Here is a 27,600-nt window from a genome sequence, read left to right on the forward strand (position 1 = left end):
GATCAAAACTGCATTTTATTATATATGATATATTTGAGTATTTATATAATATATTTAATATATTTAATTATATGGTACAGTAAAACGGCCCGATCAGTGGTTGTACCGGTCGGACCAGCTGAACCGTGAATCAATAGCTTCGTCGGTTCGCTTGCCAGTCCGATTTTTAAAATATTGGTTTTGGAGAACTCATTGAACCCCCATCAATTTCCCAATTTCCTTTATATATTGTATATTCGAAAATTTTATATAATCACTTAGCAGCGCAGCTGGCAAGCCACCATGCCTCGCACATTCTTTCACCAAGTTCGATTCAATTCCCCTTAGCCTGACTTTGGCCTTCTATTATTTTTCAGTTAGTCTACTATTATCTTAGAATTAATATTTTTTCTGTTTGTCTATTATTATCTTAGAATTAATTACTTTAATTTACATAATTGTAGAGATTAGTTTCATATATAAAGTGTCAGTAAGTCTCTTAGAATTAATTACTTTAATTTACATAATTGTAAATATTAGTTCATATATAAAGTGATTGATTAGTTATTTATGTGTATGTAATATGTATTATGCATTATTTTATAATCAAAATTATTTAATTAAGGTGATTGGCCATTAATTCCGTGCTTTTGTTCGACTTTGTACATAATTGGTTATTCTGCATGGATTGGGCATCCATTGTTGGAGATTTCAGATAATTTCTTAATTGTTTATTTTGCCGCTTAATTATGTATTATTCTTGAATTATTTTTGGGATTATCCGAATATAGTTTTCTAAATTGTGTCTTGTAAACGCTGTGTTGCATCTGGTTCTTGATGGTGATTATTATGTTGCTTAATTTCTCCTTTATCGTTCTTAATATGTGTAAACTATATCAATGTTGTCGACAATGCATACTTATCTAAATAATTCTGTGCTTAATTTGACCTCGAACATGTTTAATACGGTTAAATTGTTGCTTATTGATTTTTTTTGGATATTACTATTAAAAGTTTTGCTTAGTTTGTTTTGGAATGTGCCAAATTTGTGTCAAATTTGCTGGTGTGTGTATTGGGCATCTGTAGTCGGGATTGTATTTGATGGTGCTTATTATGTTGCTAAATTTGTCCTTTGGTGTGCTTAATATGTGTAAACTATAGCAATGTGGCCAACGATGGATAATTGTATGATTAATCGTGTGCTTAATTTGGCCTCGAACATGCTTAATATGGTTAAATTGTTGCGTATTGCAATTTTTTGGATATCACTACTTTTGCATAATTTGTTTCAGAATGTGCTTAAAGTGCCAATTTTTGCCAAAAACTTGATCAATCTTATTCGATCAACAGTTATTAAGCGACATAGACGAGGGGAGAAACATGATGATGCGACAAATAAACCCGAGGGTAAGAGGTTCAAAATAGGGAGAAGGAAATAACATTATTACATTTCAATGTCGCTATAACAGTGATATGTTATTTTGCATATATTTTCTGTTAACCATAGTGCATTATGCATTTTGGTATTTTTTTTTTTCCAAATTTTTCTATCTAAAGACATATAGTATCGTTTTATAAAAATTACTAATTGCTACTTTAGTTATGCAACTTGAACAACAATAAAATGCAATCTTATGTCAATTAACATTCAATTTCAGCAAACTGTACATTATGGTAATAATAGAAACAAAATTATGCGTTATTTATATACGTACTTTGCATCGCAGAAATTCATAATGCATTAAAAAAAAAATCAACTTGAAATTTTGATTGCTTTTTAATCATTAAGATTTGTTGAACTCTGAACTCATACCACGCAGAATTATAAAAAAAAAATTGTATGTAGATTATTTTATAATGAGAGAATATAAGATAAAAATAATAAATTACCGTATAGTTAGATTAGATAATGGCGAGTAATAAGGGAGAAGAAAATAACGTTCAAAATAAGATTGATTCAACTACCTTTAATTTACACGCATAAATTCATATATCTTGGATTTGTTTTAGATGTCACGTGGCTAATTATGAAGCGCTGAAATCTAAGAGCATCTCCAACGGCGGACATCGCGGCAGGACGTTGCGGACGTCCACCATAGTGAGGAAAATGGTAGGACACGGACGTCCCGTATGCCCGTCGGATGGGCTCGGATATCCGACCGACGGGCGGGCGGACGTCCGCCACTATGGCGTGGGGTCAGACGTCGAGCTCGGACGTCCGACAAAAAAATTAAATTTTTTTTCAAACTCTATAAATAGGGCTTGTTGAACTTCATTTCATTCACACCACTTGTGTTGACAAGTTTCTCTCTCTAAACTCTATTTTCAAGTATATCTAGAATGGCTAGTAGTCGTGCGGGTGGTAGTGGCGGGGGCGCTAGTGATAGTGATAGTGATAGTGATAATGAATTGGATCTCGTTGTGGAAGAGGCGATTGATCAATTGCTACGGCAGAGGCAGCAGCAGGCGGCGGTACCTCGGCCGATCCATCGCCGACGTCATGTACCCCGGGACCACATTGCTGCACATATTCGGTTATTTCAGGACTACTTCGCTCCGCAACCGCGTTTTGGGGATGCCTTATTCCGGCGACGTTTTAGGATGCATCGTCCGCTGTTTATGCATATCGTGGGTGCTTTAGAGAGAAGATACGAGTATTTCAGGATCAGAGAGGATGCGACTGGCAAACCCGGACACACGCCCTTACAGAAGTGCACTGCCGCAATCAGACAACTGGCGTACGGAGGCCCGACCGACATGTTCGACGAGTACCTCCACATTGGCGAGTCGTCAGCCGTCGAGTGTCTGCAGAATTTTTGCGCGGGCGTTAGAGCGATATTCAGGGATCGCTATCTTCGGAGTCCGAGCCCGCAGACTGCCAGCTGCTGATAAATATGCACGGGTTCCCTGGGATGTTGGGCAGCATAGATTATATGCATTGGAAGTGGAAGAATTGCCCCGCCGCCTGGAAAGGGATCCACACTTCCGGTTTCAAAGCCAAACATCCCACGATGATCCTTGAAGCTGTAGCTGACTGCCGGCTGTGGATATGGCATGCTTATTTTGGAGTCGCCGGGTCGAACAACGACCTCAACGTCCTCCAGTCGTCGCCCCTGTTCAACAATCAGTGCAATGGCGTTGGTTCCCCCATCAGTTTCGTCGCCAACGGCAACCAGCACAATATGGGATACTATTTGGCGGATGGGATATACCCCAACTAGGCCGTCTTTGTGAAGACGATCAAGCATGCGATCGGACCAAAGAAGTCCTACTCTGCGAGCCGTTAGGAGGCAACGCGCAAGAATGTTGAGCGGACATTTGGTGTGCTCCAGAGTCGATGGGCGATGGTGAGTTCACGGATGTGGTATATTCCCAACATCGGCGACATCTTGTACGCATGTATCATTTTGCACAACATGATTGTCAAAAGTGAAGGTGACGAACTGACTCAGTGGACCAACGAAGATGATACGGTTGCCGGTCCAAGCCACGGCGTGGCCAGCGCGAATGTGAACATGGGGGGTACCTCACGGAGAGGTTGGGCGGTTGCGCGCATTTGCCGACATGCGGCAAAGAGATGCCCATATCGACTTCAGGAGGATATCATCGAAGAGGTTTGGATGCGGAGGGATCGACGTTGATGTGTTTTTTTTTTTTAATCTACTATGTAATTTTTTTTTCCGAATATTGTATGTTTTTTTTAATGAAATATTCGCATTTCCCCGTTCGTATTTGTATCGAAATTTAATTCTGTAAATTTTAATTTTAATTGTGAATTTAAAATTTTATTGCGGGAAGTCCTAGTGATGTGGCAGTGGGATGGGAAGTCCTAGTGATGACGTGGCAGGAAGTGTTTGTGGGAAGTCCTAGTGGGAAGGGCGCCACTGGAGATGCTCTGACGGCATAAAATGGAAGGATGTTGTAATCTACTCCCTCCGTCCATGATTAAAAGCCACACTTTTCCATTTCGGTCCGTCCCTAATTAAAAGTTACACTTTATTTTTATTATAAATGGTAGGTAGGTCCCACATTCTACTAACTCACTTCACTCACATTTTATTAAAAAATTAATATAAAAAAGTAGGTCTCAAATTCCACCAACTTTTTCTAACTAATTTTTCTTTACATTTTTTAAAATTCGTGCCAGTTAAGCAATAATTAAAGTAGTTAGTTATTTTTGAAGGGCTCCCCTATATATATGTTTTTGATAAAACACAAGTATGCATAGATTCCCACTTTGAAGTTTGAACCCTATAGTCGCCCTCACTCTCCCCAGAAACGCAGGTGATGCCTTTTCATATGCCAATATAGACAGAAAGTTGAATTTCGGTTACGGTTTTTTTTATAATTTCAAGTTTAAATCTCGCCAGAAAATTGTTGAATTAAGATTACGTTTTTTTTTTTACAATTTCAAGTATAATTATGTCAGAAGCCAGTTGATTTAGGGTTACGATTTTTCTTAGATTTCGATTTCAAGCTTAATCTCATCAGGAATCTGTTGAATTAGGGTCACGTTTTGTGATTTTGATTTCAAGTTTTAATCTCGTTGAACAGAGATGGCGGATCAGGAACATAAGCGTATCGCCTCCGTCAAGGATACATCCTTTCATTATGGCCCTAACTCCTTTAGATTGCTTAGGTGTGTTCATTAAACCGCAGTTTCATACGCAACTTGCTTGTTTCTGTTGATTTCTAACTTGATGTGAACATTTTCACAGATTACCTGTACCGAGACCTGGCGAAGTTCTGGGAATCGTGGGAAGAAATGGAATTGGGAAAACTACTGCTATTGAACTTTTGTCTGGGTCGCTGAAACCTAACTTGGGTCGCTTTCATGTAACTTTCTTTGCCTATTCACCTGCCCTTGCTTAACACGTTCCTTGGCATTTTCTCTCTGCTTTTATTTTTTTGTAGGATCCTCCTGAATGGAAAGAAATTTTTAATTTCTTTATAGAATCTGAGCTGCACGGGCTGCACTGTTACTTCTACCGTCTTATTAAACATAAAATGAAGGTATTATCTTAAATATTAAGTTTTTAATCTTTACTTATTTGCATAATAATGATGATGGAATTTTTTCCCTTAGCAGTTGATACTATTAAATGCAAATGCAAATTTCTCGACTACCTGCAACTTAATTCATCTGCCCTACTCTATTCTATATGTCAACATATTGATATTTTCCATGTCTTTATTTTTCTCTAGTTTATTAATTTGTTACATCTCTTTGTGATTCGTTTCTTCTCAGACAACCATCAAGTCCCAGAATGGCTTATGTATCCCTGAATTTCGTCAAGGCAAACTTGTCCCTAAAGCTGTTCATTGGAACGTTGGGCAATGCCTTACTGAGGTAGATGAGAGAGATATGAAACAACAACTTGCTGCTGACCTTGAGTTAATTCAGGTTATGAATAGTAATGTGGAATCGTTATCGGGTGGAGAGTTTCAGAGGCTTGCAATTGCTATGGCTGCTGTAAAAAATGCAGATGTCTATTTGTTTGATGAGCCATCAAGTTATCTTGATGTTAAACAAAGATTAAAAGCTGCCCATGTTATCAGATCCTTGCTTCTACCTAATATGTCCATGATGTTCTTTTTTTTCTGTTAACTATCCAAGCATGAAAATTTACGTGGTTATGACTTGTCGTCTTTGTTTTCAGCTATGTAATTGTGGTAGAACATGATCTTACTGTGCTTGATTATTTGTCGGACTGCATATGCTGCTTTTATGGGAAACCTGGTAGCCACGGGGCAGCTACCCTTCCATTCTCTGTCAAAGAAGGAATTAATATTTTCCTGGATGGATATGTGCCAACCGAAAAATTTAGGTTTAGAGGTGAATCTTTGACACTTAAGGTAAGTCGTATATTATTGCTGCTAACATGTAGTGTTTGGGCAACTGAGATGCCAATTCCCATGAAATGTACTTACTCCTCTCAGGTTGCTGACACTCCACAGGAAAGTGCTGAGGAAATTGAAACATATGCAACACACAGGTATCCAACCATGACTAAGAGTTATGAAAATTTCAGGCTCAAGGTTGTGGAGGGTGAATTCACTGATTCACAAATAATTGTGATGCTTGGAGAAAATGGGACTGGAAAGTCGACCTTCCTACAGATGCTGGTACATCTGTATAGTTTTGTTTACTTTTGAAAATACATTTAAAACATGTTAATATATGCTGAAACTGACTGTCCTTCCAAATGTTAGGGTCGCCTTTTGATGCCTGATCCAGTAGAAGGATCTAATTTTGAAATTCATAGCCTCGAGATCTCTTACAAGCCACAGAAAATGGGTTCCAAAAGTGAAGCTACCGTGAAAAGCATGTTGCATAAACTTATTCAAAGTGCATGCAAGGATCCTCAGTTTGTATCCAATGTGATGAAGCCTCTATTGATTCAAAAATTGGTGAATAAAAAGCTAGTGGATCTTTCTGGTGGAGAACTACAGAGGGTTCTTCTCACTCTTTGTCTTGGAAAGGTGAGGTTCCTAGTGAATATTCTATGGGTCCTTTCTGGTGTTTTGCTTGTTAATTACACTTTGCTTTCTTTTGGTGTGACTGCAGCCAGCTGATTTATACTTGATAGATGAACCAAGTGCATTTCTTGACTCAGAGCTGCGTATTGTTGCTTCAAAAGTAATAAAAAATTTCATACGCCGAACAAAGAAGACTGCATTTGTTGCGGAGCATGATTTCATCATGGCAACATACCTTGCTGATAGGTTAATTGTGTATCAGGGGGTGCCTTCCATTAATTGTGTTGCCAATCCACCTCAACCACTAGTGACTGGAATGAACATCTTCTTATCTGTAAGCCATATCACATTTGTTTTTCTTTTAAAGTTCTTCCACAATGGTATTATTAACCAGTACTCCATTTTTGTAATATGTAGAACCTGGATATCACAGGTAGAAGGGACCCCACAAATTTCCGACCTAGAATCAACAAACCTGAGTCGACTCTCCATTTGGAGCAGAAGTCCACTGGATGTTACTATTATATGGATGACTAACTTGCGGCAAACATATTTGAATATGTAGGAGTAGTTAATATTTGAATACTTTAGTAGTAATACTAGTTAATATCTGAATGTTGTAGTCGTTAATATGTGTAGAACTTTGCAGAACTTCAGTTTCCTGCGAGAATACTTGTGTTGTGTTCCCAACTTCCTCATCCAGTGGTCGAATTATCCATATTTGAATAAGTGTGCCCTGTCGAAAGCTGGCCATCTTGAATATAGGAGACAACGGACTCGAAGGATTATCTTCACCTCTAGGGCCTCTACTGCAAGCAATACTTATAGTTTAACACAGAATTTAAATGAAATTCATGTGAACCAACTGCTCCAATTTTCGAAGTAATTATATATCAGCCTCAACAACAAACTAATCTCATTTTTTGCACTTAACTTCAAAGAAAAAGGACAGAGATATAGAAGCAACTGAAGTAAGGGAAAGGACAGAGATAAATAAAATTGATAGATTGAATTATTAGTGTTGTATTTAACTTGATTGATTATTGTGTAGAATAATGTTTTAAAGTCCAACTTTCTGGTTCCAGAGTGATTATTTCTCCTCATCAATGCCTGTGATTAATTTACAATAGTTTTCTTGTTGAAGGATACAAAGAATATGAATGAAATGCAATCGGAGAATAAAACTGAGATACAACAACCTATAAACATTCTTTTTCACTATATTTGTATGACATCAACGGCTTACATTATATGGAAATGTAGCGTGGTAATCCTCAACCACCTCGAAAAGGGTAATATATTACTAATCTAAAAAAAAGAATGCTGCCAATTTGGCTGGACAAAAACCATACAAAAAATACAAGGCATTTTTGCACATTGAATGAATTTCCCTGCGACCCCAACTGCGGAGAAACTTTGAACAAACTAAAAAACAACATATAAAGAATAATTTTTTGTGATTTATAGAAACAAAAATTGAACAGGTTCGGACGAATTTACATTATGTGATGTCCAACCCCCCGTCATCTTGGTTCCACCACTGCCTCAGTTGTGTAAAAATTGGAAGGCATGATGCTCAAGAAGTTCTGGTGCTGGGTTCACATCTAAGAAATCCTTTATGTCGATGGAGTTGGAAAGATCGTCCACCGAGAACGGGATGCTGCATTTACATACATAGCCATGTGGGTTAATTAGCACAGCAGGGCAAAACCAGTTAACCACATGCAGCATAACAACTTTATTTCAAAACATAACGAAAAATTAATTGCATCATCAATCAATTAACAGCAACTACAAATATGCTTTTACTTCTACTTTTAACAATACAGAGAATTTATAACAAGACTCATATTTTCCTTGTAGAATCTGGATGACCAGTACCAGATTCAATTTAAAGTCCTATCTATGTACAGACAATAATCCTCTACCAGAAATAATGGGTTATGCTGAAAAACCTTAGGAATAGAGGCAAATAATTAAAAGTTAATCAATTACACCTACAGTAAAAGACAAATTAGTAGTAATAAGTAATTGCCTTCCTATGGTTGGACTTCTAGAAACACACGGTCCTTATATCAAGCTAATTATTTAAGAAAAACAGAAGTTACCTGGAACTGTCATCCAACAGGAATGAACTGCCACCTGAAGTGCTCGACTCCTCTGTCATTAGCACCTTCATACTGGTTATAACCTGTAATTGAAGTAAAAAAAAACACAGATTCACTCTAATTAGAATGCCAGCAAGATGATAGGGGAATGTAGAAGACAATGAAAATTGACTTACTTCAGGGGACACACTACGAGTATTATAGTTGTCGTCCCAGTATAATGTACATATTCTGTGGAGCTGCTGTACATTCAAAATCTGAGATGCCAATGACATTCGATGTGAGATAATATTGATGATATTTCCTATATCATATTAATTTATAACACAATTCTCTGATGAATTCTCTTGTAACCAATTCAATTATTAGTTCATTTTGTTTGTTCCTTTTCTTTTGTGCTGAATCAGATGCAGAGGTCGATGACTTACAGGACACAAATCATTGGTGATTTCATCATAAGATATTCTGTACTTCTGATGTATAACCTACAGGTAGGACCAAAACAGAAGGTTGGATAAGCGCGAGCTCCAAAAGTGTACATTAAAAGATTAATAGACCTAACAGAAAGCATACTTCAACAGAAATGAACTTACCAGGAACCCAACAGCTTGTCTTATGTGTTTCAGTTCATCCCAAGCCGAACCAGCATACTGAGAACCAGGAACATTTCAACAAGGTAGAAGAATAACAGATAGTCAGTTTTAGCCTTGAAAACTGAACGACTATTAATTTCACACCTATGTGGGAGTACCTCTTCTTTTGCTTGGCAGCACCACAACTCCAGCTCTGCCAATCCAGATTTGACATACTCCCCATTGCTGAATGTGCAGCACTCACGGCGTAATAGAAGGCTACAAGTAATATATTTGGACGTGATTAGTCATTAGTGATTCATAAACCCAATAGAAGTATACAAGGTTTCATACATAATAAAAGACTCCATAATCACCTGTGAAACAGTGATACATTTATAGACGTAAATGCTTGAGCATATATCTTCTGGATGAGAACAGGAGGAACCTGAAATGGTGAATAAATATAAGCATAATAAATCTTGCAAAAATCAGCATCAAACTTCAGCACAATTGCAGACATACAAAATTTTCTTTCAGTATGGTCAAAAGGGAGTTAAGGCAATCGATAATCCCCTGCCAGTGATTTGTTTGAGAATCTTTGCCAAAGGATCGCCCAGATCTTAGCACATTTCCTTTATAGGTTCTTGGAGCCTGAGTAAAAAGAGAGAACAACAAAACACTTCATATTCTGTGCTATCAACTTTCAAGTAAAGCTCACATATTATTCGATGGTCTAAATATACCTGAATGCATAAAGCAAGCAGTGAATTTAACTCCTTCTTCAAGTTGTCTCGAATAATTCCATATATCTTCTCAACATATGCAGTGAGCTGCTGCTTGAAAAGGAGGGCAGGATACTTGGCTTCAACTTGGCGCACTGTATCCAGTGCTGCTGCAGCAGCAGCAAGGCTGACCGTTGAAGGTGAAGAACGGAAACCCTGTAAACAAAGTATTTATATTATTCAAGTCATCCAATAGTACCATCACTCATATGGAAAATCAAAAAGAAAATGAATACCATGGCCATCCTCCCAAACAGGGAGGTCGGCTTGACAGGAGTTGCAGCAGCTGCACCAGCAGGTTTTAGACTTTTTTGGAGTAAGAACAGCAAATTAGAGGTGTTTGACAACCAGTAAGCCATATGATCATTGCTCTCTTGATCCTGCAGTCAGTTCATGCTCAATGATTTCACAACTCTTCAAAAGTAGCTAATGAAACTAGAACAAACTATTTCAGTTAAATTCTCCAAAATATTTGTGAACCTAGACAGATTTGTCCTGAATAAGGCATGACTGCATGTACAATTAAATATGTTATAGAATACGAGTATTCCACATTGGTTGTGTGACATAGTCTAGCTGAGTCTCTTGTACTATATAATATATAAATATATATATATATATATATATATATATATGTGGCCTATGTTGAGTAATGAAATACACACCTAAAACTCTTCTCTACTATGTCTATATACTTCTCCACATATAGCTATATTTTATTGTTCTACAAAACAGATATGCCATCCACACCCCTCAACTTGACTAAAAGAAAGATAATACTAATAATAGTATTAAACCAAAAGTTACCTCTATCATAGAATGAACATTAAAACTTTATTGCAAATAACACCCAATTGTGTAGGAGCGTATTAGACAATTTTGACTACACATTCAAGCAAAATGATCATCCCCCATCCCAATTAATATATCACTGAACACAAGACCACTTACCTCAATAGCTGAACCAATCATCTGAATGAGACGATCAAACACACTGGTTCGCTCTGCTTCAAATGATCTCCAGTGTAAAAGAGACTTGTATATTGTGAAAGCAGCAACAGGTTTTCCTTGACTGAATCCCACATCTTTTACCACGCATTCCATGAGAGTATCAACATCCTCCTGTATCAAAATTTGCAATTATTAAAATCTGTAGATAACAACTTATAATGTATGATTTATGAAGAACATCTCAAAATTATAGCAAAACACACAGGCTGTTGACGGTCAGATGGCGGTCTCCTTGGTTTGCTGTCAGGGGTTTCATAAGCTTTTGCTGGGGATTGTGGTAAATCCTGTGTCAATTATGCAGTGGCCAGTAAAGATATCACATTCAAGATAAAGTAAATAGCAAAAAAGATAGATGCAGGGTGAGTTCATGCTCAATCAAATTCCATATTATTTTCCAGGGGAAAAAAGGAACAGTACATTGGCTCTGATTGTGTCGCTAGCATGGTGCCCATTTTGCAATACCTGCACATAAGTTTAAGGAAATAGTCTGAGATCAAGCATGCGCATAACAGAAAGTCAATTAACCCAAACAATTAACCCACCTTGTTACCAAACTCTGATGGAGGTCCTGCCACTCCTTTAGAAGCGGTCAACAAGGTTTGCTGCCGAAGAATTTTGTTCTCAGTTTCCATGTCAGAGATCTTCTCCTGAAGACTGCACCGCATAAAGAAAAAATTAATTTTGCAACAAATTTATGTATGCAAATATGAGCACATGGCTTTGCTCCAAAAGAATAGAAGCCTGACACAAGGAATATCTAATTTTCACACAAATATAACCTTGAAAAGACAGTTAAAAATATAATTTCAGAACAATATGCATGCAAATATGAGTACATGGCTTTGCTTCAAAAGAAAAGAAGCCTAACGCAAAGAATATCTAATTTTGACACAAATATAACCTTGAAAAGACATTTAAAAAATACTAACGTATGCATATTAGTCTTCAACTTCACTATCAATGATTCTGCGTCCATGGCTTGCTTCAACCTCTCCTCACTAAGTTTATTTGTCTCTTCATATTTCTTCTCTGTTTCAACTATTTTGGATTCCAGAGAGCTAACCAGGGCCTGCATGAGAAGATGCAACCATAAAAAGTGGCATCACCGCATCATTCATTACTTATGAGTTATGACTGAACAGTGCAAGCACAAACATTTAGACCAGCTTACCTTAAGTTTTTCATTTTCAGCACTGAGTTTATCCATCATTTCATGATCTATCACCGGAATCTCCTGAATTACAGGTACTTGCTCAGCAGCCCTTTTTGAAACTTCCTTTTCCTTCAACAGCATGTCTTTTGTTTCTTTGAACTGTAGCTGAAGCTCTTTCAGAGCTGTTTGCAGTTTTGTGTTCTCTTTTATTTTTGCCTCTTCTAGGTCAGTCTATGGAAAGAATGCATGTGAAAAAAATCATAAAATAGGTTGACCTCAAATTTTCAAAGGAAGAAAAGAAAAGATGTCTTCAAATATATAACATACTCTCATTCGTTTCTCTAGTTGCAATCTCCAAGTCAATTCTTCAACTTGCTTCTCTAATTTGTTCTTGGCAGCTTGCAGAGCACCAGTTTCTCGTGCAGCCTGAATACAAGAATTGATTATGAAGTGTAACATCTAATAAAAATACAGTCGCATACATGGGGATTACAATCCAACACGACAATTATGGTTATTGTGGTCTTTTCGGTTATCACTGTCACAATTATAAGAGAACAAATCTACACATGGCATATTTCAATAGACTAGGGAGAAGCAAGTTCCCCCCATTGGTTTAATTAACTTTTTTCATTTTTATTATAGATTTATGTTAATTTTTTGGTAGGGGGGGGGGGGTGATTACCATCTTCAGTTTACGCAGTTCTCCACGAGCAACCTTTGACCTCCATGCACACTGTGTGGTGATTGCAGCTTTTTTCAGCTTTGTATATTCTAAACGAGCTAATAACTTGCGGCTATGACTCTGCAATCATTAATGTCATCCATCAAATCCAGATGTGGAATGAAAATGAAAATTCCTTTGCCCAAACAAACCAAAAATGATATAACAACTATATCTCAGGTGATATGTCATGAGTTAAGATACCTGGATCACAATAGCAGCTCTCGTCTCACATCTATAGCGGAGTTCATTACGAGCAGCCATTGCACGCATTCCAGTCTGAATGCAAAGGGCAGAAGAGCATATTTCTCGGAATGCTTTGCTCGCAAGATGCATCCTCAAATATTTCTGTATCTTAAGAGAAGCAACTTCTCTACGCATGCTTTCATAAACATGCCTTGTAAGTTCTCCTGGGGTAAGAAATATAGGATTTCACATGTAAGATCTTAAATATTGCGGTTTGTTATAATTGTGTCAGGTCAGAAACCAAAAACTAAAGGCTACCTCTGCATACAGATTGCATAAGTGTTGCAGACCGACGAATTAATATGAAGCTCTTACGAGCCATATAAGAACGGACTCTCCGCTGGATTATGCTTGCTGATCTTCCCAACACCTCAGTCCTCCGAGCATCCAGCTCGGCCATCTGCCCAGCCCTCAAAAACACTTTTGTTTTACCAATCTGCAAAAGCAAACTGAATTAGAGATGGTTGCAATCCACATTAAGAATTATACTGTAATTTATGTTAAACATGAATAAAAGCAATTGTATATGCAAGGGGTATTTATCATGCATCCTAAAAACCGGAAATGGGCATACAAGAATGAGACCTGTTGAAGTCCAAATGGCACATTTTTATGGTAGATCAACTTAAAAACTGAAGAATTAGAACAAGATATACACATCTATTATAAATCAAATTGGATGCACACTGAAAAACAGAGGTGTGCATGAAAAGTCACAGATATTTCCATATGACACAGTTCAATCAACTAAAAAAGACATGTATTCATGGATAGCGCATACTCCAATATAACAAATTATTGTACATGTACTTGTTTAAGGTGATGCTGAGGAAGGAGGCTTAGTCACAGATGCAGCAATGGGCATCAAAATACAAGCAGCGAACTTGAGTGCAGCATCAAGAATATTGTTTTAGCAGGAGATAATTATTTTTACGTCACTTTCTATATTTCTCTACTTATTTAGATGGCTGTGTATGATAGGTAGAATTTTATCTGTAGAATTAAATTGAAGTCTAGTTTCTACTCCGTCTATGCACAGAGTCTTTGTACTTGTACTGTACACAGAAACGTGTTATTCAATATTATTCTCTTTTACGATTTTCTTCTCTGATGTGAGAAAAGCATATTGATCCTAAAGTCTCATATACAGTGTGTCACGAACAGGGCAAGCTGAAGTCAAAAGGAAGTATGAAAAACTAATTTTGCGGCTTCAATACTTGTACTGTACACAGAAACGTGTTATTCAATATTATTCTCTTTTACGATTTTCTTCTCTGATGTGAGAAAAGCATATTGATCCTAAAGTCTCATATACAGTGTGTCACGAACAGGGCAAGCTGAAGTCAAAAGGAAGTATGAAAAACTAATTTTGCGGCTTCAATAGAATCCACAAAAAATCTCACCTTCTAGCTAAAACCACCAAGTTATACAGTAAACCTAATACTATCAAACATGAACACAATCAAAATGCCTAACTGCTTTACATGTCTTCACATCTTTTTCAACTTTAATATGGAACAAATGCATATACGGGTTATAATAAATCAACAATGCTACTAATAATCACTCTTGTACTGAATTTCTCATTCCATATTTGATCCTATGAGCAGCTAGGTGAAATGGCAAAATCTTTCAGATAAAATATTTTTTGTATATCAAACTTATTTTCATCAGATGAAGGGAATTTTAGTGAGTACAAGTAAACCAAGATCCAGAGAAATACTAACATACTACCTCCGCCCACGAAAAATAGTCATATTTTTCATTTTGGGTCTCCCACCAAAATTAGTCACTATTTATTTTTAGTAAGTTTTTTCTCTCTAATAAGGTGAGTCCTATTTCCCTATAACAACACTTCAACCAGTTTTTTTCTCTATCTCTCTCTTACTTTACCAATTTTGTATTAAAACTCGTGCCGTCCACAACTAAGACTACTTTTTGTGGACGGAGGTAGTATGCCATAAGCAGAAAAGTGGAAAACTTTAACCCAAATAGTTTATAACTGAGGAACTGAAAACCCTCTATCGGAGAAATGGTTCAGTACCTGATATCCATCAAGTCCTACTTTCTCCAGAAGTTTCTTGCAAGCAGCCGCCTCACCAGAACTATCATAAATAAAATGCAAGTGAAAAGGCCAACATCCATGACTATGATGGGGGGAAAGGTAAAATCATGGAAACACCTATAATACCTTCCTTTTAAGACTTCGGGTGCGAGGATGCCAAAGCGATGTACAAATTCACCGAATAGTCGTTTAGTAGGATACCCAGCACAGCTGATCCTAATTGCTTCCATAACACCCTGGTTTGAGAGGCAACTATTCATATATAAAACCAAGTTTGCACAAACCAAGAAACCAACACATAGAATTAAAACAAGTATTACCCCACATCGCAGTTGTTGCAGGACATTATGATTCTCAAATATCGCAGGCTTAAGAAGGTTGTTTGGCTTCACACAACGAATATAATGAGGTTCAGTTGAACTCAAAGTTTCAAGAAGAGATTGTAATTGTTGCTGCGAGAAGAATCAACAGAAGAAAACTTAGCATCTTTATGTAACATACAAAAAGGATGAGACTCAAAAATGGAAATTAAATAAATAAATAAAGCAATTTGATACCTTAAATCTTGAGCCAATAGAAGAGAATTTTGACTGTTTAGAGGACTCCTCATCTGATACTGGGAACAGGCCCGAAACAAAGGAACATTCAGAAGCATTCAGGAGCGCCTGATGCTCCCCAATTACATAATCCTTGTTTTTGTCCAGAAACAACTCAGTTTGATAGGTTACCTGACAAAAAAAACTTTCTTGTAAACCAGAACTTCAGCAGAGTCTTGCTCAGTGAATCCGCACACATTTTCACGTAAAATGCTTAGGAACACATAGTTGAAACTCACATCACCAGCGTAATGGCAAATGGTAAAATCTGAACGAGCTAACTTGGGCTTGCTGAAGCGTTTATGGCTCTTAAACTCCCGGTACAGACTTTCAGCAAATGTTTCATGAGTTGAACGAGGCAGCATGCTGCAAGACAGACAAAGAAGGAATTATTATTATCTGCAGTAACAGGTCAATGAATATTTAAAAGAGTCCCTATAAGATATAAAGTTACCAGGCTTGATCAAGAAGTGCAATAATGCCACCCCTCTTCTGCAAAATTCAAAGAATATCCATGCATATTAGGGAACAAGTTTATGTGAGTTGACTATAGAGCAGAGTTGGCATCAATAATATCAAAATTTCTATCTAAAATCCATAAACATAAACTATTTTAGAAATTTTCAAACATGTGTCATGTGAAATAATTTTACTTTCTTTCAAAATATAAAACATCTTCCTAACTGACGGCACGTCCTTATTAACAAAAACATAGTTAGCATTTAGCAATTTACCTGGAGAAAACCACAACAAAGAATAGATGAATAAATGCAACAGCTTATAAGCAAGTAAATGAACATCTCGGAACAAAAACTGTATATTTAGTTGTAGCAAAATAAACTCAACCTTCTCAATCATATCTAAAATATCTTGATTGTCAATGAACTCAATATAGCTCCAATTTATTTCTTCTCTTGTATACTCTTCTTGCTCCATTTTGAAAACATGCTGAAAAGTAAGGTACAACAGATAAATATGTCAAGAGTAAAACTATCAATAAGCACAGAAAAAAAAAACAAAAAAAAAACAAAAAAAAAAGGAAAAAGGAAAAATTAGCTACCTGGTTAAAGTGCTGCTGAAGCTTCTCATTAGTCAAGTTTATGCAAAATTGTTCGAAGCTGAGGAGGTAAAAAAGTATATATTTAAGATAAAGATACAGAGAAAAAAGTTGTACTTAATCACATTGTTGGTCAAAGAAACACTGCATTTAAGAGCAACTATTTAAAAGGTTCGATAGTCAAGACTAGGCATCGTCCAATTAACATATAGTGGTCTTCTGGACTACCCTATCCAAAATGGTAAAGCCTCCAGAAAATACACAAGTAAACCCCTCACTAAACAACCTACTGACCAGGACATACTATGAAACCATCATCATCACATAATATAATAAGAGAATCAGAAACCTAATATGAACCACAAATCCGCATCCTAATCCCCCAACCATCCCTAATCTCCAAATTCAACAGTTTCTTTTGTTACAGTAAAATCAAGAAACCAAATAGCTCTTAAATGATTTGCCATGAGCATTATGTATGGCACACCACTAGCATAAGGAGAGGAACCAATATTCAGGTACATATTTGTGGAGCAGCATTTATTATCATGGATTTATATTATGTAAGCAACAGAGGGATACCATTATGGGTTCTAAATTTTCAGGAGAAACTATGACTTAATATAAAGAAGCTACAAAATAACAAAAGATAGGATATACAGTACGTAAGACTGCCTTGGCCTCCAGTTGTGTGTGCGCTGTGTGGTATCTAAGATGTTGATCATTCAGTTGAAAAAATGTAGAAACAAAGGACAAGACACAATCTCGCTTAAAATACTCCTAGTTGTCTCAATCCACTCTCACTTGAAATACCCTCTTGAATTTTTGGACCCCCAAAAACCTATATAAACCCTGTATCATCAAAGCTCAAACATATATCATCACTCTAATTGGACCCACCATTAACACCATATTCTTTATTTACATCCACGAAGTTACAATGAGGCCCACATATACATGATAGAAAAGGTCTGACAAATTCTTGTTTCTAACCCAGTAAACATTGTCAATCAAGACTGTTCCTTTCCACACAAAAAGCAAAAACAAACACATACACTTACTGGAAGTATCAAATAGTATGAATAAAGGCTAAAATGAAAGCACAACGCCAAAATTTTAGAGGCAATAAACCCTGAGTAACTTTCTTTCTGACACCCACCACAGTACCACCCTAGTGACTAATGAGAAAGACAGGGACTGGTCGGTAATCAACTAAAACTATGCTACTTTTGGCTAGTGGGTACATCTCAGTTAAACTGACGAAATGGATCACACCAGGTCAACAATGAAGACACAGCGTACCAGTTAAGCACCTGTTAGTCTTGAAACTCTCAAATCCATAAATATCCAGCACCCCTATTAAATACTTTGAATTTTTATCTTGGCCGATTGAAACATTAATGGTGTCAACAAGCCTGCAGATAACGGTAAAAGATAGTAAGTATCACTGCAACAAATCTGAGTAAGAAGGACAAGCCCCATCCGTTTAAGGTTTCTTATTGATGCTCGTCTCTTTAAAAACAGAGGTGACACTTACCAGTCAAACAGCCTTGAGTAGACAACTTTGGCCAAAGCATCTCTCCTAGAAGCAGCAGTCTTTGGATCCACATCCGTAATTATGGACTCATCACGAGTCGTAATAACTTTCTTGCAAAGCGAGTCCTCCAAAGCTTTCGCATCACACCTACAAAATGCTGCTTGCTTAAAAGAAGAAAATCCCGGATGAAAAATAAAAACCGAAGTGACAACTCGTCCTGTCAGTTAAAGGCTTGAAGAAGGCGAATTACATGAAAAGTTCAGCAGATGTTCTTAAATGAAACCAAGACTTTTCATCTTTAGGTGTGGATGAGTCAATTTCTCTTCCCTTAGCAAATTCAATGTTCCCAAGGTGGAGAATTGCAGCAATGACTCGAAATATGGCATCCTGTAGCATTAATTTAAGAGAAGAACGAAAGAGCAGAGTCAAATATAGCACATATTAAATAAATAGTATGACATCTTAAAACACTCAGGTTAATTAATACCTGTTCCTGAACACTGATTCCCACAGTATCCATTGCTTTCCTTGTTGCTATATATTCTTTGGCATCATCAACTCCATCAAGCTCAAAGCAATTTGTCTGGTTCAAATAATGAAATGTTCTTGGGTTTCCCAACTTGTACTTTTGAACTTCCTGAGAATGTTGGAAGCAAATGGGATCTAATCATCAAAAACATTGAGCTCCAAGCGAACATCAATAGAAGATTGGTTGGGTAACTATTAATCCCTCCGTCCCTGAAATTTTGTCACATTTTTCCATTTCCGTCCGTCCCACAAAAATTTGTCACATTTCACTTTTTACCATTTTTGGTAATGGACCCCACATTCCACTAACTTATTCCCACTCAAATTTTATTATAAAACTACTTTAAAAGTAGGACCACATCCTACCAACTTTTTAAACTCACTTTCCATTACATTTCTTAAAACCCGTGCCCGGTCAAACTGTGACATTATTAAAGGGATGGAAGGAGTAATATAAACAAGATCATCAAGCTTTACATTTTAGTACAAAATCATGAAATATGGCAAGGGGACGTAACAACAACCATAATGGTCCAATTACCTCTTGTGGTGCAGCACACAGCATATAGAAACAGTGATAGTTTCTCTCAGGATCAGACAATTGACAAACACGAGATCTTTCAAGCAAATATGTTCTGACAGCAGCACCAGAGATTCTACCTCTTTGATCAAACTGAAGTTCGACAAACTTACCGAAACGACTACAATTTGCATCATGGGTGCATAAGTGATTAGTTGCAATGATGCATAAAATAAAAGTTACATATTGAACAAAATAGAGACCAAAAGAATATCAGTACCTTGAATTATTATTTCTCACTGTCTTTGCATTACCAAAAGCCTCAAGAACAGGATTTGACTGCAAGAAAAATCACCAAATATATGCAACAATGATGAGGTCATGTGCTCAGACACCAAAACCAGGATCATTACAACCATTATTGGTGCATCTAACATGATGAAGCAGTTATTACCTCAAGAACTTGTTGCTCTACTGACCTTCCTTCTCCCGCAGATCGTCCTCCCATGTAAGCAAGGTATCGCATAAGCAACTTTGTGCTTTCTGTTTTACCTGCCCCACTCTCACCGCTAACCAAAATTGCTTGACTCTTTCCATCATTTATCATAAGCCTGTTCGTAAATTGGTCTTGTCAATAATGAGATACATCAATGGACAAGCTGGCATCAATCAAAGCACTGCACACCTGTAAGCAGCATCTGCAACAGCGAATGGATGTGGACTCAGCTCACCGAAGGCCGCTCCTTTATATTGTTCCATCATATGACTATCATAGAGATGAGGCAATCTTTGAAATGGATTAACAGCAATCAATATACTGCCAGTGTATGTCTGAAGAGTGAGAAAATTGGTTTCAATTATACTGGGCAAGCTTTACCAAAGATACAACTATGGTGCAAAGATCTATCATATGATGAACAAATAAACACTGAACTCACATATATCTCGTTGATGTCATATCTAGATTTTAAATTCTGTAGAACTCCAGGTTCATGCAAATATGCTAACTTTGTCATATCATCCACCCCACAAGATGGAGAATCAGCATCTTTGGGATAGACATTAGAAGACCTAACAACAACCTGCAGAAAAAGTCAACAAGTACATTTTTATATAAATCATTAAATTAGTGGATCGAGAAATATGAAGTGTTATAAAAGAAAAGAGACGAGTTAGTTTGTTTTACTGCATGAAAAGCAATATAAACAAGAACAATGTTTCTTCAAACTAAACGAAAAAGGGCAAGCAATGGGAACTAAAAATCTTCTTCCAGAGACTAACATTTTTAGATGACAAAAAACTAATGATGACTGACCGTATTCCCTGATGTACAAAGGACTGTGATGTCTTCACCATTGACTGCAACAACTTCTCCATCGATCCAGGCTTCATTAGGATCCTCCACCCAGACAAGAGAGCCCACTCCTGTAGCAGTTGAAGCAACCTACAGCATTGAACAGCATTCAGCCTTTAGAATGATTCTGACATGACACGCAATTTAACAGAATCCCTTTCACTCATTTAGAACGCTTCTATACAGTTGAAACTCACATCAAACTATGAAAGTCCATATTTTATTCTAAAAACCTGTTACCAGACTCATTAATTTATGTTTTAGGACTCGCTGCAACACAAATACTATAAACCATGAAGCCCATATTCAATTTCAAATCGCCTGTTCCAGACTCGTGAAAATCAAGGTTACAAGCTGCATGCAGCATAAACATCTTGCTCTCAAATGGATACCTTCCTTTGTAGCCAACCACATGTTGGAGAAAATTGCATTTTTTTTCTTCAGTTTAATGTGGATGCCAGGCATTGAACAGTTGACAAGTCAATTTACAGTTTTACAAAACGACGTGGTATCAAATGAATGAAACATTCCCATACCTTGAATTGAGGTTAGCAACCATAAGTCCAAAAGATAAGATAAATTAGAAATTTTCAATGGAAAAGGAATGAGTGGGGATCAAACACATCCATTCCATCTTCACTTGGAAATCCTCAAAAGATTCAAATGTACACATTGATTTCATAAATTATAATCAAAACGCAAATACAGCAATAAGATGGCAAACAAACTAGCATTCTACGCAGGAACAGCAAATCATCCCTTGCATTCGGTCAACTAGCCAAGTCATTAACGGGAAAATCAGACACAGAAGGAAACAAAATGATAAATTCAATAAAAACAGATCAATTCAAGTTATCGATAACAAATAACGTTTTTTCCAAAAAACTCGGCACAACCCCTTCAACAACAACCCAACAAATCAGAAATAAAAAAAAGATATTACTAATTCATTACCATTGTGCTGCAACAACTTCAACCAGATCAGAAACTCCAGTTCCACCTCGATCAGCGCAGCCAATCCTCAGCCAAATATCAATAAAGAAATGAACAACACTTGACAAAATCAGATCAAACACACCTCTGCAATTCCAACTTAAGAGAATGCAGAATCTAACACCAAATCACTTCAATCTACAAACTCTCTCCAACAAATTATTTTGCACAAGCTCTTCAATTCATTCACATATGCCAGCCAAAAAATATAAATGGGGAAAAAACTAAGATCTGACAGCAAAATGAGCTTTGTTTAGTCACCGCTCCGATTTTTCAAATGAAAAGTGGAAAAATCGAAAGAGGCGTTCAGCTTTGAATATGTATTAAGAAACAACAAAAGAGAGAGATAAATAGAAACAATATTAAACCCCTTGTTTAATTAGCAGTGCAAGTAAACGTAAAGTGAATTTTTTTTTTTTTTTTCCTTTTCTTTTTCAGAGGAAAGTCTTACTCTTCTATCGCACGTTGTTCGGGATTTGGTCTTTTTCCTGCTTTATTCGCTTATTAATTATCGAATTCTGTAATTACTGAATTACTAATTGCCTAAGGTTAATTATCTAAAATGGTCTATAATTCCGTAAATACCCTTCCTATATCCTCCTTATTACGATACCAATTAAGACAAACGCGGAAACTAATTATATTGTTGTGGGGCCAACCCTGCCGCTGTTTACGGTTAATTGAACTCACGCGCCCCACGCCCTTCCAACTAAATGGAATATTCCTATTTTTAGAATTAATTTTGCCTCTTCTTGTCATTTTCATTTTAAATTTCATCGTTTTCAATTTCGATTTCAGATTTTGTAAGAACGAATATTGGAAGACTAGTTTGGTTTTTCCATTTCTTATTCTTTCAATTTCAATTACTACAAATAAACGTTGCAGCTTCAGAAAATTGTAGATTATCATTTTACAAAATATATTTGTTATTGCTTAGTTCTATTTCAAATCTTTCTAGCCTCAGTGTTTGTTTTATGACATTATTTTCTCAATTTCATATGTCCGCATTTGATAATCAAAATCAAGCAATAAACTGTCATTTCTGTCTCCTATCGTATAAAATTTTGTAAATTTACTAGTAGATCAGTCAAAAGATAAAATGAAATTCTACTTTGTTGATCAGATTTTAATATTGCAAATGAGGAAAATAAACCAATTATATATCGAGTCAAGCCTTTAAAATAAGATTTTCCATATTAAGCAAAATCTGAGTTAACATTTAATTGCACATGTAGTCCAAAGTAACTAAACATTTGGTTTTTTCCACATTTTTAGGATGAATATGTTGAAAATACGCATTAAATTAATTATGTTGTACAATTATTTTGCGTAGTGAGTTTGGTGGATTTCGTATATTTTGCTAATCTGATCATTGTGATTGTCATTTTTAATTACACGAATGCTAATAGTATCAACCCCTCTAAATTAAATATTTGGTTTTTTCCCTCAAAATCTTATTTTCCAATAGTAGTACCAAATAGTAGAATTTTGTAAATTTACTGGAAAAAAGATAAAATGCAATCCCGACTTTGATAATTAGATTTTAATATTGCAATTATAGTTTACTACTGTAGCAAGTCAAGGTTTAAAATTAGATTTTTCATACATTAGCAAAATCTGATTTAAAATATACTTGTACATATAGTCCAGAGCAGTATTTGTTTTTTCCCACATTTTTTGGATAATCATATGCTGATAGCTGAATATGTCGAAAATATTGCGTTGTACTATATTCTAGTAGTATTATTTTTTAAGTATAGTGGGTTTGGTGGATTTCATAATTTTTTTAATGCGATCACTGTAATTGTAATGTTGGATTACTCAAGTGCAAGTAGTATCAAGTTATCAACCCCTCAAATTGAATATATAATTATCTGCATGACTTTCTATACCAATGCGCAAAATTTAATACTCCTATGGGCTATGAATATGATATTCAATTATAATTCATGATTATAAAGGTGATAGTTATGCTCTGAAAAAATGATACTCATACTTTTGTAGCCCAAAATACATTAAACATTATTTATATTTGCAAAATGCCCATTTATATTTTGGAATTACCTTTTTCCCTTGCCTTGTATTAAATTTCTTACATAAAATAATAAATATGTTAATAAATTGAAAGAACACAGAATCGAATACATCAAATATTGGTTTTAAGCTTTGTTTAAGGGAAAAAAATTTAGTACTTCTTTATAGTAGTATATATCTTTTTCATGCATTAGGCCGCACTACTGATCATTAGTGTTATAAAACCTAATAATTTAATTAGATGGAATTATATTTAGTTATTCACCTATTCACACACATTTGAAGTGATTTAAAACATCAACCTATTAATTAAAAAAAATCGCTTTGTCATCTTCAAAATTAGTTTTTGTAACTATTTTTCATCATGTCCATGTCCAGTCCATCTTCAAAACTTAGATTTTTTTTTATGAATTTATATCATGTCCATTTTCGTATATCGTGTGTATTTATGTGTATCTGTGACTAGTAAAAGCAATCAGTATAATATCTATACTATTGTATTATTGCCTTTTGCCTATATATGTATTTATGTATATAAATTGCTAAATAATGGAATACTTATACTTTGACCTCATATGCATTTTAACATGGAGTTTAAGAGTTTCCAATAATGTTTCGTCCAAGTGATTTCTATACTCAAATTGTTTGGGTTTCAAATAAATACAATTGGAGATTTTCGTTAAATGGGTTGAATAAATAAGATTATTATGATAAAGTGGGATTGGATTATATATTTTCATTAATTCTTTGGATCAGTTCATTATTATGTGTGATAATAAACTGGAGAATTATGAGAGAAAAGCAAAAATAGAAAATAAACAGATTTTGGTCATAATCTAGCAAAAATGCATATATGAGTAGGGCATGCATACCCATCTTACAGTTGTAGAGGGACTTAAATTTAAGAAATAAATAAAGAAAAATAGTAGTACAAAATTATAACATAAATTGGTTTGATAAAAGAAGAAAAAATGTCAAAATGAGAAACAGAAAGTACCAAAAAATAATTCAAAAGGTTATAATAACATAAATTAAGTTTTAAGTTACATTAATATTGTACTACTAGTTTTGAAGTGTATTAAAGATATTATTGAGTATAACAAAATTTATTAAAAAACATGAATAATAAAAACATTTTTGTAATAATAAAACTTCATTAAAAAACCCCAAAAATAACATTACAAATTCCAAAAAAAATTAGTACAACTTACTAATTTAAATCCTACTAACATTTAAGAGTAAATAATGTAAATTCTAAAAATAAAAAATCACATTAAAAATTACTCCTCCACCCACTCAAGTTGTCCACATTCTTAAGTGGCACGAGATTTTAGGAGAAGTTGTTTGGTGTTACTCCCCCGTGTGCTCTTGCCGCCGACAAGCGCATGAGCACAAAGGCGAGCTCTTCGCAGCTGCAGCGCTGCGAATGTTCTTAATAAAGTTCATACCAACAAAATTTTACATCTACCCCTATATAATAATACAGGGCATTAATTTTCTTCTTGATAAGGTTAAATGAAATGAAGGTATAAATGGAACGAAGATCGGACTGAAATGACGATTTCTTCGTATTTATAGTACACTCCAATCTTTGATTTTATCATATAACCATTTCATTTCATTATACTACCAGTCAAATATAGATGAAATGGAAATAGGAACCACTATTTCATTCTCTACTTCATTAAATCATAGTACTCACTGACGCACTGTAGTAAAGGCGTTTCATTTTAGCACTCGTTTTAAAAAAATGTTAATAAATATTAAATGAAGAGAGTGTAAAGTAAGAGATATAATAACGTAGATAATACAAGAGGAGTACTAAGAAGGGTCTAAAAGTAGTAAAAAAAATATTTTGAGATTTTTGTATCATGAGTGGACGATAATTAAATAACCAAATTACCTGTCAAGTAATAAAATATGTTAGTTATTAAGTTAAATTAAATTAAATTATTTAATCAGTCATATCGTATATCCTATGAACTAAACAACTCCAAGATATTTCTTGTGAGAGCATATTTAGCAAATGCTATTTCCTACCTGAAACGTTCCACTTATGTCTCCATTAAATATCGCATTAGATAACAATTTGCAACTGTTGAGTTAACTCTTCGCAATTACAATAGAATGTAGGCATGTTAAATTAGCATAGACAATTAATTAAGATGAACTTTAAGACTCTTTTGGGCTTTAAATAATCCATTTTTTTGAACTAATTCACTCCGAGCTTCAGCGTGTCAAGATAGACTTTGATGACCTAACTTGACCTTATTTTATCAACCAAATAGCCAAATAATTCATATAACTCATAGTCTTATCTAGACAACCAAACAAGCACAATATGATTAATCTTTTGATGAGTTTTCAAATACGGATCTATTTACCTATATTTGTTTTACAAATATATAAATTGGAACAGATCCTGTTAACATATTGATTTAATTATTTAAACAATGTATTAGGATTTAGGAGTACTTGCCTATTTGACACGTTTAATAAGCTGGCACGAGGGAAAGGGAGTTTAAAAACGTGGGCACAACTCATCTCTAACTTTTCCCAATAATTAATCAATAAGTTTCTAAATAGAAAACGTAAATACGGTACTATATGATACTGTATTATATTAAAATTATTATGTATATATATTTTTAAATTACAAATATAACCTATATGCAATTGCTTACATTCATAGGAAGCACAATAGTTGTGGTTTAGTCGTATTTGTAAATTAACAATACAACCTGTATACAATTGCTAGCATTCACAACGAGCACAATAGTTATTATCAATAACTTGATTGTATAGTCCCTATATTATGGAGTATTTTCATGTCACGTATTTGTGCTTTAAGTTTATAATTGTAGGTTAAAACCGCAAGATTTTTAGGGTTTATAGTTGGTGATATGATACCCAATTTAAGTGGTTAAGTTGAGGCATTACAAAAACTCTATTTAGCAAGTGATATTGGATTCAATTTCAACTCCGTGTAGGTATTCACGAAATACTCCCTCCATCTAACAATAAATGTTTTATTCTTTATCAACTTAGGTTTAATTTAAGAAATTATTTGACTTTATAAAAGAAATTTGATAAAAATAAAATAAAATAGTGGGATTTGTTTGTAAATAGAATGAGCTAGTGGGATATGAAATTTACTTGCCAAAAATTGTATAAGTGAAACGAGACAATTTTTTGCGGACAAATGAAAAAGGATAACTGAGACTTTTAATATTAAAACACTTGAGTAACAAAAGAGTTTTCATTACCTAAGTAGCAAAAGGATAATGATAACTGGAATGGAACACTTGAACAAAAAAAATTCTATCTTAATGATTTCATCAACTCCCGGCCACTCTAATTGTGGATTCATGTGTATCGTCCATCAAGCGTTCTAAGACGGTCACTTGTTTATTTTAAGCCCCATGAGCCCTCTAAATCATAGATTGTGTAGTCTCAATCGATATATCCGCCATCACTTAATCAAGACAGTGATGAGTAATAATACACGCCGCTCAAGTCCATCCTTTCAATGTGCCAAAACTATTTCATACGTCATGTATCCCCAAAATTTTCCCATCCAATTTGCGGCATTGGACGGTCGCGCGCACATGCCCAATTATAATACTCCCTGATACCAATGGTCTTCCAACTATAACACGTTTGGTTCTTTTGAACTGCAAAACAAATAGGTATTGCGCGTCGTGTTAGTACCTATTTACCAATTTACATGTCTATTAATCACCAAAATTGAGCACATATTAATAATGTTAACAAAATTAAGCACGTACTAATACACAAACCCTAACTATAAATCTATCAAAAACACCAACAATAATGCAATGTATAACCAAAATGTAT

The 27,600-nt window shown here is 35.3% G+C and overlaps 2 protein-coding genes across 6 annotated transcripts; one reads left to right on the forward strand and one right to left on the reverse strand.

Annotated features, from left to right (window-relative positions):
• Positions 1–4,162: 4,162 nt before the first annotated feature.
• LOC125203680 (ABC transporter E family member 2-like) lies at positions 4,163–7,149 on the forward strand. Of its 4 annotated transcripts, XM_048102079.2 has the most exons (10): positions 4,163–4,263; positions 4,534–4,618; positions 4,698–4,815; positions 4,894–4,992; positions 5,228–5,559; positions 5,640–5,835; positions 5,920–6,105; positions 6,193–6,462; positions 6,548–6,793; positions 6,877–7,149. In XM_048102079.2, the coding sequence occupies exons 2-10, from the start codon at positions 4,536–4,538 to the stop codon at positions 6,994–6,996; spliced, it is 1,650 nt and encodes a 549-aa protein (XP_047958036.1). In that variant the 5' UTR covers positions 4,163–4,263; positions 4,534–4,535; the 3' UTR covers positions 6,997–7,149. The 4 variants fall into 4 exon arrangements, with proteins under 4 accessions (XP_047958036.1, XP_088918055.1, XP_088918056.1 ...); XM_089061929.1 differs by lacking the exon at positions 4,163–4,263 and having other exon boundaries at positions 4,588–4,618; positions 4,698–4,992; positions 5,228–5,329; positions 5,938–6,105; XM_089061930.1 differs by lacking the exon at positions 4,163–4,263 and having other exon boundaries at positions 4,588–4,618; positions 4,698–4,992; positions 5,228–5,329; positions 5,724–5,835.
• A 500-nt stretch (positions 7,150–7,649) lies between these two features.
• LOC125203678 (myosin-6-like) lies at positions 7,650–22,101 on the reverse strand. Of its 2 annotated transcripts, XM_048102078.2 has the most exons (39): positions 21,670–22,101; positions 20,677–20,805; positions 20,300–20,443; positions 20,047–20,192; positions 19,816–19,972; positions 19,642–19,700; positions 19,383–19,542; positions 18,801–18,950; positions 18,564–18,700; positions 18,314–18,460; positions 18,090–18,191; positions 16,780–16,837; positions 16,566–16,667; positions 16,174–16,211; positions 15,959–16,085; positions 15,681–15,851; positions 15,444–15,575; positions 15,250–15,359; positions 15,103–15,163; positions 13,317–13,494; positions 13,017–13,222; positions 12,774–12,893; positions 12,416–12,514; positions 12,107–12,319; positions 11,865–12,004; positions 11,478–11,589; positions 11,353–11,397; positions 11,139–11,219; positions 10,876–11,046; positions 10,161–10,304; positions 9,886–10,080; positions 9,665–9,793; positions 9,517–9,587; positions 9,319–9,418; positions 9,161–9,217; positions 8,996–9,052; positions 8,744–8,824; positions 8,568–8,650; positions 7,650–8,119 (listed from the first exon to the last, which is right to left on the reverse strand). In XM_048102078.2, exons 1-39 carry the CDS (start codon positions 21,670–21,672, stop codon positions 8,005–8,007), a joined length of 4,530 nt encoding a protein of 1,509 aa, XP_047958035.2. In that variant the 5' UTR covers positions 21,673–22,101; the 3' UTR covers positions 7,650–8,004. The 2 variants fall into 2 exon arrangements, with proteins under 2 accessions (XP_047958035.2, XP_088918054.1); XM_089061928.1 differs by lacking the exons at positions 11,139–11,219; positions 15,250–15,359; positions 15,444–15,575; ... (14 more) ...; positions 20,677–20,805; positions 21,670–22,101 and having other exon boundaries at positions 15,103–15,182.
• Positions 22,102–27,600: the final 5,499 nt, after the last annotated feature.

This window comes from Salvia hispanica, chromosome 6, assembly GCF_029641045.1.
Source record: "Salvia hispanica isolate PSC_SH4W2 chromosome 6, Shi_PSC_v1, whole genome shotgun sequence".
Lineage (NCBI taxonomy): Eukaryota > Viridiplantae > Streptophyta > Magnoliopsida > Lamiales > Lamiaceae > Salvia > Salvia hispanica.

Coding starts and splice junctions, on each gene's coding strand:
- LOC125203680 (XM_048102079.2), top strand. CDS start 4,536: ATGGCGGATCAGGAACATAAGCGTATCGCCTCCGTCAAGGATACATCC. Junction 5,836..5,919: donor GTGAATCTTTGACACTTAAG/GTAAGTCGTATA, acceptor TACTCCTCTCAG/GTTGCTGACACTCCACAGGA. Junction 6,463..6,547: donor TCACTCTTTGTCTTGGAAAG/GTGAGGTTCCTA, acceptor GTGTGACTGCAG/CCAGCTGATTTATACTTGAT.
- LOC125203678 (XM_048102078.2), bottom strand. Junction 19,701..19,815: donor TAGAGCAACAAGTTCTTGAG/GTAATAACTGCT, acceptor TTTTTCTTGCAG/TCAAATCCTGTTCTTGAGGC. Junction 13,495..15,102: donor TAGGACTTGATGGATATCAG/GTACTGAACCAT, acceptor TTGCTTTTGCAG/ATTGGTAAAACAAAAGTGTT.